The sequence below is a fragment of the Saccoglossus kowalevskii genome, chromosome 5 (genome assembly GCF_978046115.1).
Source record: "Saccoglossus kowalevskii chromosome 5, keSacKowa6.1, whole genome shotgun sequence".
Lineage (NCBI taxonomy): Eukaryota > Metazoa > Hemichordata > Enteropneusta > Harrimaniidae > Saccoglossus > Saccoglossus kowalevskii.
The window spans coordinates 40,934,129-40,947,025 of NC_140645.1; the positions used below are offsets into that span (position 1 = coordinate 40,934,129).

General features: G+C 41.4%; 1 protein-coding gene and 1 long non-coding RNA gene across 2 annotated transcripts; both read right to left on the reverse strand.

The window, feature by feature from the left end:
• Positions 1–1,567: 1,567 nt before the first annotated feature.
• On the reverse strand, positions 1,568–7,219 carry LOC146746140 (uncharacterized). The gene is made up of 2 exons (XM_085499005.1): positions 5,941–7,219; positions 1,568–5,718 (listed from the first exon to the last, which is right to left on the reverse strand). The coding sequence occupies exons 1-2, from the start codon at positions 7,217–7,219 to the stop codon at positions 1,568–1,570; spliced, it is 5,430 nt and encodes a 1,809-aa protein (XP_085355131.1).
• A 3,560-nt stretch (positions 7,220–10,779) lies between these two features.
• Positions 10,780–11,816, reverse strand: LOC144359859 (uncharacterized). The gene is made up of 2 exons (XR_013422088.2): positions 11,689–11,816; positions 10,780–11,274 (listed from the first exon to the last, which is right to left on the reverse strand). It is a non-coding gene; the product is annotated as an uncharacterized LOC144359859 (long non-coding RNA).
• Positions 11,817–12,897: the final 1,081 nt, after the last annotated feature.

Genomic DNA, 12,897 nt, shown 5'->3' on the forward strand with positions numbered 1-12,897 from the left:
CAAAATAAAAATCGCCAAGATTAACAACAATGCTATATCAAAATTACGGTTTAACAACAATTTTTCACCCACTGAAAAAAAAAATTCCAAAAACAGTAAATTATATTAAGTTATAATATCAGGTGCTTTAAAGGGCTGCAGTCGTCGCGTCGCGTCCTGTTCGATATGGGACTCATAGCGACGTATACAACGCGTGTTAAATACATTGTTTATGTACATGGAATTCGAACACGCGCTGCGCGACGACCACCGCGCTTTAAGACCACCATAGAGAATATCAGACATGTTTTGCGTGCATTATTTCCAGATAATTATTTCCTTATTAATCTTATTTAAATACCTTTTAAAACTTTAGTAATACTCACGAAGAAAACAAACGTAGAGACAGTTAGGCTTTTGAAAACTTGAATTTTACCCACGCTGACTCCAAGAAATTACATCGAAAGGCAACTAAAAAATTTTCCAGCGCTAACACAACAAATGACTGATGACAAAACCCACCATTGAGGGCGCTGCTCAGCAAAATCGGGCGTTATCACAAGTTCATTCGTAGATTTTTCTAAACAGTCACGTCTTAATTCAGAAATAGTATTACTGTTCTTTGTACAGTGATATACACATTAGTTACAGACCCCAACTGATAGTACAGGTTTTGTTGAGCAGAACATTTGAATGTATAAACAAATTGAGTTACTATAAGGTATATCAGTGTGGGGGGAAACTGCCACAAACAGTATAGGATGTTTAAATCTCACCAGATAGACTGTAGATACATCAAGCAGTAGACGGTATACCAGTGTGCAATGTTCTAATGGTGAACACGCATTTATTCAGTTGTACAGCAATGAGATAGAGCTAGTTGAAAACTACATACGCTAGGACGATTTGGAACAATGTATCACTTGGAGTACAAAGGATGAAGTCTGTCTTAATTAACACTCTTTGTCAATTTAAAGACAAGGGTGGATTCACACCTTAGAATTTTAATCCTTGGCGTCAATTAATATGATTGGTTGTTTTTATTGAGCCAATCAGGGAGAATACACTTATGTAAACTCATAGAAATGGCTGAATACAGGCCAAAGTGTGTTTTCTTTGCGTCACGAAAACAGCATAAATCTATAGGAAATTTGGCTACTACTACGCAATCTTGATAACATAACTAAAGATAATAAATACTGATAATTACATACAACAATGAAATAAATCCGATAAAAAGAAGTGAAGTTATGGTTAAATAACATGAAAAATATATGTATCCACATGGTAATAACGATATACTCCCGGGGGCGGAGAAGATACTCTTGTACGATACAAGGCATATGTGGACGATATGAATGTTATTTAAATACTAGAATAAATCAAAAAATGCTGAAAAGAAAATACGAAAATTATTACTAGAACTATAATAATAATAATGTCATCAAATAGTCATTGTACGATAAGGCAATGCTTACAATAGTTATACATTACTTGTTGACAAATGAGACTGATTAGTCACATAACTAAAGAGTCAATAAAGTTTGAAGAAAGTGTTGTTTTCTATATAAAAGTCTCATTTATGTCCTTAGACGAGGTCTTTCTTGATAAGCATATTAATGCGTTTGTTAGCCAACACAGAAGCCTTTCGCTGCTTTTGTTGAAAACGGGAAGTGTCTGCGTGATTCGATTTGCGTTGTGTAAGAAGCGTTCGATTCTTTGAACTGGGACTGGAGTCGTGCACATGACTTCTGGGGATATCCCCATCGTTGAGCGGAGGCGTGTTCGTCGGGACGCCGGCATTTAATTCCAACGGATATAGTTTTGCGATGGCTCGATTTGTCATCCCGTGTCGCGTCTTGAGCTCGACTACACGAACAATACCGTCTTTGCCTGGAAACAGTCGCGTTATTTTGGCCATTTGCCAGTTGATTCGTTTCCGAATATCATCGTGAATTAACACGATATCACCGACTTTGACTGTGTTAGTTGTCACGCCTTTCGTGGTGAGTAGGTGTCTTTCTCGAAGAGCAGTAAGATACTCCGCCGACCAGCGTTTCCAGAAAGTGCGTTGGAGTGAAGCAATGTGTTGATAGCGGCGGTTTAACACGCGGTGATTGCTCGGAATGTCCGTTGCATCATCGGGTACTGCATGTGGTAGGCTAGTAATTGTCCGTCCGTTGATGAGGTGCGATGGCGTTAATGGTGTGAGATCGTCAACACTTGCAGACACGTGTGTTAGGGGTCTGTCATTTATTGAAGACTCTATTTCTGTGAGGATAGTTTCAAGTTCATGATACGTAACACACGCCTTGCCTAATACCTTCTTTAGGGCATTTTTAGTAATTCCCACCATGCGCTCATATAGCCCACCAAACCAGGGACTACGTTTGGGAATGAATCGCCAAGTAGTGTGATTCTTTGATAGAAATGATTGAACTTCTGGGTCTGATATGATTTCTTTAAGCTCGTTAGCTGCCGATACAAAGGTTGTAGCGTTGTCGGTAATCAACATCGTGGGAGTTGAACGTCGGGCGGCGAAGCGTCTAAAGGCTAGCATGAACGTGGTTGTCGTCATATCCGGCACTAGTTCCAAATGGATTGCTCGGGTTATAGCACACGTGAACAAGCAGATGTAAGCTTTCGTGATAGTGTTATTATGTGGGTTTTTGACAAACAGAGCCCCAGTGTAGTCAATACCACATGTTGAGAATGGGGGTGCTTGACGTACGCGATAATCTGGTAATGGGGCGGGTATTGGTTTGCAGTAAGGATGCCCATCGACTCGTTTACACGTCACACATTTGTGGAGAATGGTATTTACGACGCGACGAATAGACGGAACCCAATAGCGTTCGCGTATAGCTGTGGTAGTTGCCAGAGAACCAGCGTGGTTCAGTCTGAGATGCGTTGCATTTATAATCATTGTTGTAAACTGATGATGACTTGGTAGGAGAATTGGATGTATAGTATTGTAATCCAATTTAGAGTTCTGTATACGACCGCCTGTCCTTAGTAGTTTGTCTTCGTCCAGGAATAATTTTAATTGTTTACTCAGAGGTCCAATCTTGTGGTTATTCCGTTTAAGACCGGTGATTATACTAGCGTATTCCGTGTGTTGAATAGCTCGTATCCAAACCGTTTCTGCGTTAATAATTTCCGTTGCTGAAGGCATCGTTGTTTGTGGACGATTATTGGTGTTCGAAACTGGCGGCGTTTTGTCATTGTTTATGATACGTTTCTTCAATAAGTTGACAAAGCGTAACACATATGCTGTTACAAGCAGAAGGCGATGTACGTCATTGTACGCATGAATATCAATAATTTGATGAATGCCGGCTGGTATTCCCTCAGTGTCAGAATTATTACGTTTGGTGTCGTTCATGGTACGTTCGCGGTCATCAACAGGCTGATTAGTATGTGTATAAATCGATTCGAGGGGCTGCTGAGTGGTTTCTATCTGTAAGTGATTGACAGATATATCGCTTTGCACATTCGAATTGAAAAGTTCACTTTTAGGCCAGGATTCACGATTACATAACCATTCTGGGCCCTTCCACCACAAGTGAGAATCGTGTAGTACTGCGGGATTTATTCCACGGGTGAGCAGATCTGCAGGATTGTGATGGGTCGGCACGTACTTGTATTCTTGTTCTGATTTGTTGACTTCGCTGACTCGGTTTCGGGTAAATAGATCTTGTTTGCCGCGATTATTCAACCAATGTAAGACAATCTGTGAATCGGACCATAGTATGCGTTTGGTGATGTTGTATTTAGTTGATAACGCATTCGATACAAACTGACTTAGTCTCGTTGCTATGACAGCACCCATCAGCTCCAGACGCGGTAATGTCAATGTTTGTTTTTTGATCGGCGCAACTTTATTTTTGGCCGTTACTAGCGCAGTTTGACCGTCTTCGGCTGTGATATAAATTACCCCACCATAAGCCTTGTCTGAAGCGTCGGAAAACGCATGTATTTCAATGTTATTGTTGTCCGTGTCAGCAAAATATCGGCGATTGATGTCTCGATTTGTGACTTGAAATAAATCATTGGCGATATTTGTCCAAACAGGCAACAGTTCCGTTGAAATAGGCATATCCCAACTATGGTTTGATTTCCATAATTGTTGGATCAATAATTTGGCTCTTACGTGTACTGGTGCAAATAAGCCTAGTGGGTCGTAGAGGCTGGCGGCATAACTGACAACGTCACGTTTCGATGTGAGCGGACCAAAGTTCGGTGGTTCAAGTGATTTCACGTTGAGCTGGTCAGTATCCGAATTCCAATTCATTCCGAGAATGTTGACGTGGGTTGTTGAGCTCGCTCGATGGCTACTGGTTATGGCATCCCGTAGTGTTGGATCATTGGTGCTCCAAGAACGTAAATTAAAATGACGTGTAGCGAGGAGGTCCGTTGATTCTTTATAGAATTGAGCGGCGTCATCTGAACTATCACAACCAGTGATTACATCATCCACGTAAATGTTTTGTTGGAGATTGCGTGCGGCTGGAATCTCAATGTTGTCATCCGTGAGTGTTTTGATGGCGGCATTAAGGATGAATGGGCTGCATGTCGCCCCGAATAAGACCGAACTGAACTGATACGTCTTGAACTGACTATTCACATCGTTGCTGTCCGATAGCCATAGAAATTTGGTGTATTTACGATCGTGTTCATCAAGTCGTATTTGCAGAAATGCCTTTTCTATATCGGCAGTTAATGCGATAGGGTTCGATCTGAATCTGAGTAGTATTGAAGTCAAGTTATTTAGAAGCGGAGGACCGGTGATTAGGCAGTCGTTGAGACTCGGTTGGCCGTTTCCGGTCGCGGCGCTGCAGTCATATACTACACGTATTGGTGTGGTGGCACTGTTACGTTTTACCGAACGATGAGGCAGGTAGTGTCCGACGGATGTGTTGTCGTTGGTGACTTCTTCAATGAATCCACCATTTAGTTGGTCAGAAATTACCTTATCGTAAATACTGACAATGTCACGTGGTAATTTGTGGATCATGTTACGTGTACGTTTCTCTGCCGACTTGTAGTTTGTAGGCAGAGGGTTGTGATTCGCCTTCCATGGTAGTTTAGCGATGAATCTGCCATCTTGTTGTGATAAATAATTGTCAGTGTATTGTTTATACTGCTCTTGATTGTTAGTGAGTTCGTCCGAAGTGGTTATCGCGTCACGTATACCGATGGCTTCCAGATCCCAATACGATGTAACGTTTGCTTCTAGTTGGTCCTGGGTTGAAGGCAACGCGGTGATGTGGAAAGTTTGCACTCGTGATGATCGAGGTTCACCAGTGGGTGTTGGTCCGGAAAGCAGGTAGCCGAACGGCGATGAAACAGCTGTAGGCCCTGGATCACGAATTATGTGGTCACCAACGAAATTCCAGTATTTGTCGACTCCTATGAGAATATCAATTGTTATCGTTGGTTCGCTTGAAATGGGATGTGCTAGTTCCAATTCTCGAAGGTACGGCAGTTGTAAAATGTCCGCGGTGACATTGTTCATCAGATCATCGGATATTTCGTTGACGTAAAGCAAGTCAATAGGAGCGGCGGTACCATCACGTTTATGTAAATTCAATGTAGTACGCGGGATGGTTTTATATCCGGTACGCGGGTTGCTAAACGCCTTGAGATTGAGAACTTCTGATGAATGAACGTTAGCGCGTAATTTGTTGGCGAACCCTTGAGTAACAAAGCTACGGTCGGCCCCTTCATCAAATAACACTGTGGCGGGTAAAGTATTTCCATTATATGATGTAGGAATTTAAGCTGTTTTCAGCAGAGTTCTGCGTAGTTTGGGCTCAGGCGTAGTATATCTTCTTCGATCCGATTGAATCCGAGATTCAGAATTACGAGTAGCATGCGAGAAATGGACGTTCACTTCGGTTGATTTGGGGTTTGAAGTTGAATTGCTATTGTCCGTATGCAATGACGTGTGGTGCTTACCTTGGCATTGTCTGCACGTAAAACGGGATCTGCATGCTCGCACTGCGTGCTTGCCGAGGCAATTGAAACACAACGAGTTGCGTTTCACAATGTCTATGCGATCTTTGTAATTGTTATACGTTGTGCAATTGAGCGACTTGTGTGGTTCCTCACAGAAAGCACAGTTTTGGTAATTCTTCCCTTTCGAGTATCGCGTCGTGGACTGTCTCGGGCGACGTCGCTGTGAAGATCCGTGGAAGGCAGATATATTCTGAGGATTGGTCTCGTTACATTTATCGACTGGGGTTCGATTTACCTGTGTACGGAACGCAGAGACGGTTGGTTGATAAGTGTCGGGTTGAAACATAGTGGGTTCATGTCCGACTGAAAGTACACTTATCTCATTAATCATAGCTTCGTTGAGTGTTGTTAGTGTCCACGCATTTCTTCCTTTCGCACGCGTTAACTGTCGCTGGAAATCGATAGGTAACTTGTCTAACAGCATTGGTATTAGCAGCTCGCCGAAGTTTTGTTCGTCACGTCCAAGGGCTCTTAATGCTCTGATGGTCGTTTCTAGATCATCGTGAAAGTGGCGTAGGCTTGCTGGGTTGTTTTCCGGTGCGGGTCTGTTCCACAGTGATCGCATGTGAGCGTTTATAATATCTTGGGTTTGTCCATACCTTTTGTTGAGGAGATCGTAGGCGATTGTGTAGTTTACTTCGGTGATCGGGAGTCCGTCGATTAGTCTTCCAGCTTCTCCGTCAGTGAAACTACGCAAATAAGAAAACTTCTGGACCAGTGGAATTTGCGTATCGTTGTGAATAGCGGCGTTGAAACTGTCAATAAATGAAGACCATAGTAGTGAATCGCCATAGAACGTCGGTATCTTGAGCTGGGGTAATTGTATTGATTTATGTCGATGTTGCAGCGGATTAGCTGCCTGGGTTTGCTGGACTGGCTCGCGTTGGGTCTGCTGACCGCGTTGGGCTGTCGCATTTTGTTCCTCCAAGAATAGCGTGAGTCGGGTGCATCGGTGGCTGACATCGACTTCGTACGACTCTGTTTCGTCGAATTCTTGGCTGTCAACATCGACGACGTCCATGACTGCTTTGTTAGCGGCGATGAGATCGTTAAGTTTTCTTTCTATCGTCACTTGCTGCACGCGTATATTTTGATGAGCGGTCTCTTTGTCTTGTAGCTCATTGAACTGATTGACTAGTAGTTCAACTGATTCGAGGACTCTTCGGAGTTGCGTCCGAGCTTTATCCCGCTTCTGGGTGAGTTGAACTGTTCTTGGCATGATTGCTTGCTGTGATCTGACGTTGAGTCGTAGAGGTCTAGTTGAGAATCCTGGTCTCGGCACCAATTTTGTGGGGGGAAACTGCCACAAACAGTATAGGATGTTTAAATCTCACCAGATAGACTGTAGATACATCAAGCAGTAGACGGTATACCAGTGTGCAATGTTCTAATGGTGAACACGCATTTATTCAGTTGTACAGCAATGAGATAGAGCTAGTTGAAAACTACATACGCTAGGACGATTTGGAACAATGTATCACTTGGAGTACAAAGGATGAAGTCTGTCTTAATTAACACTCTTTGTCAATTTAAAGACAAGGGTGGATTCACACCTTAGAATTTTAATCCTTGGCGTCAATTAATATGATTGGTTGTTTTTATTGAGCCAATCAGGGAGAATACACTTATGTAAACTCATAGAAATGGCTGAATACAGGCCAAAGTGTGTTTTCTTTGCGTCACGAAAACAGCATAAATCTATAGGAAATTTGGCTACTACTACGCAATCTTGATAACATAACTAAAGATAATAAATACTGATAATTACATACAACAATGAAATAAATCCGATAAAAAGAAGTGAAGTTATGGTTAAATAACATGAAAAATATATGTATCCACATGGTAATAACGATAATCAGCTATAGTTAAAGCAGCCATCAGCTGATACTAGTCAGCTGTTCTTATGATGAATGTGTAGTCAGATTATCTGTGGCACGCTCTACTGTGGTGACTGTGTTGTTAGATTTCCTGTATTGAGCTCTACTGTGGTGACTGTGTTGTCAGATTTCCTGTATTGAGCTCTACTGTGGTGACTGTGCTGTCAGATTTCCCGTGATGAGCTCTACTGTGGTGACTGTGCTGTCAGAGTTCCTGTATTGAGCTCTACTGTGGTGACTGTGTTGTTAGATTTCCTGTATTGAGCTCTACTGTGGTGACTGTGTTGTCAGATTTCCTGTATTGAGCTCTACTGTGGTGACTGTGTTGTTAGATTTCCTGTATTGAGCTCTACTGTGGTGACTGTGTTGTCAGATTTCCTGTATTGAGCTCTACTGTGGTGACTGTGCTGTCAGATTTCCCGTGATGAGCTCTACTGTGGTGACTGTGTTGTCAGAGTTCCTGTATTGAGCTCTACTGTGGTGACTGTGTTGTCAGATTTCCTGTATTGCGCTCTACTGTGGTGACTGTGCTGTCAGATTTTCCGTATTGAGCTCTACTGTGGTGACTGTGCTGTCTGAGTTCCTGTGTTGAGCTCTACTGTGGTGACTGTGTTGTCAGATTTTCTGTATTGAGCTCTACTGTGGTGACTGTGTTGTCAGATTTTCCGTATTGAGCTCTACTGTGGTGACTGTGCTGTCAGAGTTCCTGTATTGAGCTCTACTGTGGTGACTGTGTTGTCAGATTTCCTGTATTGAGCTCTACTGTGGCGACTGTGTTGTCAGATTTTCCGTATTGAGCTCTACTGTGGTGACTGTGCTGTCAGAGTTCCTGTATTGAGCTCTACTGTGGTGACTGTGCTGTCAGAGTTCCTGTATTGAGCTTTACTGTGGTGACTGTGTTGTCAGATTTCCTGTATTGAGCTCTACTGTAGTGACTGTGCTGTCAGAGTTCCTGTATTGAGCTCTACTGTAGTGACTGTGCTGTCAGAGTTCCTGTTTTGAGCTCTACTGTGGTGACTGTGCTGTCAGAGTTCCTGTTTTGAGCTCTACTGTGGTGACTGTGCTGTCAGAGTTCCTGTATTGAGCTCTACAGTGGTGACTGTGATGTCAGATTTCCTGTATTGAGCTCTATTGTGGTGACTGTGCTGTCAGATTTCCTGTATTGAGCTCTACTGTGGCGACTGTGTTTTCAGATTTCCCGTATTGCGCTCTACTGTGGTGTCTGTGCTGTCAGATTTCCTGTATTGAGCTCTACTGTGGTGACTGTGTTGTCAGATTTCCTGTATTGAGCTCTACTGTGGTGACTGTGTTGTCAGAGTTCCTGTATTAAGCTCTACTATGGTGACTGTGCTGTCAGATTTCCTGTATTGAGCTCTACTGTGGTGACTGTGTTGTCAGAGTTCCTGTATTGAGCTCTACTGTGGTGACTGTGTTGTTAGATTTCCTGTATTGAGCTCTACTGTGGTGACTGTGTTGTCAGAGTTCCTGTATTGAGCTCTACTGTGGTGACTGTGTTGTCAGATTTCCCGTATTGAGCTCTACTGTGGTGACTGTGCTGTCAGATTTCCCGTGGTGAGCATTACTGTGGTGACTGTGTTGTCAAATTTCCCGTGGTGAGCTCTAGTGTGGTGACTGTGCTGTCAGATTTCCCATGGTGAGCTCTACTGTGGTGACTGTGCTTTCAGAGTTCCTCTATTGAGCTCTACTGTGGTGACTGTGTTGTCAGATTTCCCGTATTGAGCTCTACTGTGGTGACTGTGCTGTCAGATTTCCCGTATTGAGCATTACTGTGGTGACTGTGTTGTCAAATTTCCCGTGGTGAGCTCTACTGTGGTGACTGTGCTGTCAGATTTCCCATGGTGAGCTCTGCTGTGGTGACTGTGCTGTAAGAGTCCCTCTATTGAGCTCTACTGTGGTGACTGAGCTGTCAGAGTTCCTGTATTGAGCTCTGCTGTGGTGACTGTGCTGTCAGAGTTCCTGTATTGAGCTCTAGTGTAGTGACTGTGCTGTCAGAGTTCCTGTATTAAGCTCTACTATGGTGACTGTGCTGTCAGAGTCCCTGTATTGATCTCTACTGTGGTGACTGTGCTGTCAGAGTTCCTGTATTGAGCTCTACTGTGGTGACTGTGCTGTCAGAGTTCCTGTATTGAGCTTTACTGTGGTGACTGTGTTGTCAAATTTCCCGCGGTGAGCTCTACTGTGGTGACTGTGTTGTCAGATTTCCTGTATTGAGCTCTACTGTGATGACTGTGTTGTCAGATTTTATGTGGCGCGCTCTACTGTGGTGACTGTGTTGTCAGATTTCCCGTGGTGAGCTCTACTGTAGTGACTGTGTTGTCAGATTTCCCGTGGTGAGCTCTACTCTGGTGACTGTGTTGTCAAATTTCCCGTGGTGAGCTCTACTGTAGTGACTGTGCTGTCAGAGTTCCTGTTTTGAGCTCTACTGTGGTGACTGTGCTGTCAGAGTTCCTGTATTGAGCTCTACTGTGATGACTGCTGTCAGAGTTCCTGTATTGATGTGTTATCAGACTATTCAAGGTGAGCTTTGCAAACTGTGGTTGAATCGATCACTATAATTATTGTTTTCACTGGGGCACTATGCAGGAAATGTAGTTTTTGTTTCATTCGTGTGTTACAAAACTGCTTTTTTTTTCTTGAAATGCTGTCCATTATTTCCTCAATTGCAATATTTTGTAGCTCTCGTTTCTTAGAACTTGTGTGGGATTTCATTAAAAATAAAGTCCGAGGTGGATCTGTATATCTAAAGGAACATACATACATAAATACATGCATAAACAGGGTAAGAATAATTGTGTGCGTTGTGCATAGTGGTCAAAATGGGTTGACTTGTTATTTTCCCCATCCGACACAACACCATTGTTTAAACCAATGCTTGGTAGCCTGTTTTAGTTTTTTTTATTAATTACCAATTTCGTTTATGTGATAAGTTACTTTTCGCATTCACAATATCAATTAGCCAGAAAATGGCACTTATAGTATTATTGAGGCCAGTTGAAGTATAACGTCGAAATGAACAAATTTAAAATCCGTTTCCATGTGGTAAATATTTATCGTTATGGATATACATGCATGGCGACAAACAGACAAACGGAAATACATGTTAGGGATGGTTGAACGATTATATCCCATCACTTCGTTGCACTCTTTTATGTAATCTTCCTGGAGGTGGCATCTCAGACTCCATGCCAACGCTTCTTGCTACTCTGTGATGTAATCTTCTTCGAGTGGGACCCTCAGATTCCATCCCAGCACTTCGTTGTACAATGTCATGCACACGTACTTCAGGGGGAGGTTCAGATCCGCATACCAGTATCACTGTACCCAGCAGAATGACAACTACCAAAAGGGCGAGCTTCATTTTCATAGTGATTTTCTGTAAATGAAATAATGTAAATCGTTAGGGATTGGCTTCATCTGTAAGACATTTCACCTTGACTTTGTTAGTTGTAGCAAATAGTATTTAATACAGAAACGTCATTTGTATTTGTACGTACTACAAGGACATTCGATGAACATGTATAATCAATATCTGGGCATGTTAAGTAAATACATGACACATTGGAATGTTTTCCATTATTGTAAATATTCTTTTGTCCGACTACATATACGAAGTGTATGTATTTTAGTGGCAAGGAATTTGTAAACAAAGTAAATACACATACAAAATGTATTCGCGCTAATAACATGCCTTTCATGAAGCAATTAGTTGAGCATTGTGAATGTAAAGCAATGCGTTCTGTCATTATTGTAATTTCGTTTAGTGTAAATTATAAATTTATTTACTTACCAGCTGTTACTTGTAAATAACTAAATAGTTTTCAGTGGAGTCTCTACTGTGTGTATGCTCAGCTACATTGAATACTGCTGCAACGTGGCGCAATGGTCGAGTATATGCATACAGTATGTATTATTAGCGTTGCCTAGAAATACTGGTATAAAATACCTAACGAAAATAAATCAGTATTTAATACGGCACACACCATGCCAGTATTAAATTCCATTTATAAATTTGAAATGTTTAAATAAAATAAAACAAATACAAATACATCATAGATATGTTATTATATTATTTTAATTTTTAAGGAGCCTTTAAGCATTGCTGAATGACTTCTGCAATTACAATGTTTAAAGTGTGTTTCCTATACAATTTACTATAGCTTTCTTACTAGCTAAGGGAGATAATTATTTTTACCAACTTTAAATGTAAGATACACAATACAGTGCAGCGACTCGGACTAATTAGGATAAGCGTAATAAGAAATTAAAGTGAGGTGATGAATATTAATTTGTCTAAAAATTAATTAGTCAGCTACTTAGCAGCAAGATACTAGTGATAAATCTCTAGATTCTAAATTGTATTCGAACATTCCAGACGGTGTTTCTACTGTATTTTATAATCATTGAAACGTTTAAACGCTTAATTGTGTGGAACAGCGCCATCAACGGCGAATTGTATCGGGTAACCTTACACATAAGCTGACTGCATGTCTTGGTAAACTGTGTCCTGATGCGAACATTTATACTAAACTATTGACAATGTTGAACTATTCATCTGTGTGTGTTTTTTTTATTTGTATATGTTTTTATTCAATCATATTTGTTCCTGAACTTGATTTATTGTAGATAACATTCGTTACTGCTGCTCAGAACTTGATACAATATGTCTGTCGCAACGTGCCATTCACTCCCTATACAATTCATAAATACGTGGTTGTTTTCTTTCTATAAATTTAGTTTTGATATCTACAGCTAAAGGGTTGATATTTATTAAACTAATTAGAATCAAAAACAATGGGGACCAGCAAGCAAGTGAATACGAGCTCTTTTGTATTTTTTTAAACAAATTTAAACTCGAATACTGTAAACACAGAGAATCAAAGCTATGACTGTATGATGTTTGGTGGTTATGTGAGGTAAAAACACTATGAGTTATGTAAACACGATTTATAAGGTAAAGATGACATTTGTCAATTCTCGATACCTGAAAAATATGGTA

Excerpts from the sequence above, each read along its gene's own strand:
- LOC146746140 (XM_085499005.1), bottom strand. The coding sequence starts at position 7,219 with ATGCCAAGAACAGTTCAACTCACCCAGAAGCGGGATAAAGCTCGGACG. Across the intron at positions 5,719-5,940 it reads TACGTGCAGACAATGCCAAG|TGTTATTTGATGAAGGGGCC; the intron begins GTAAGCACCACA and ends TACCCGCCACAG.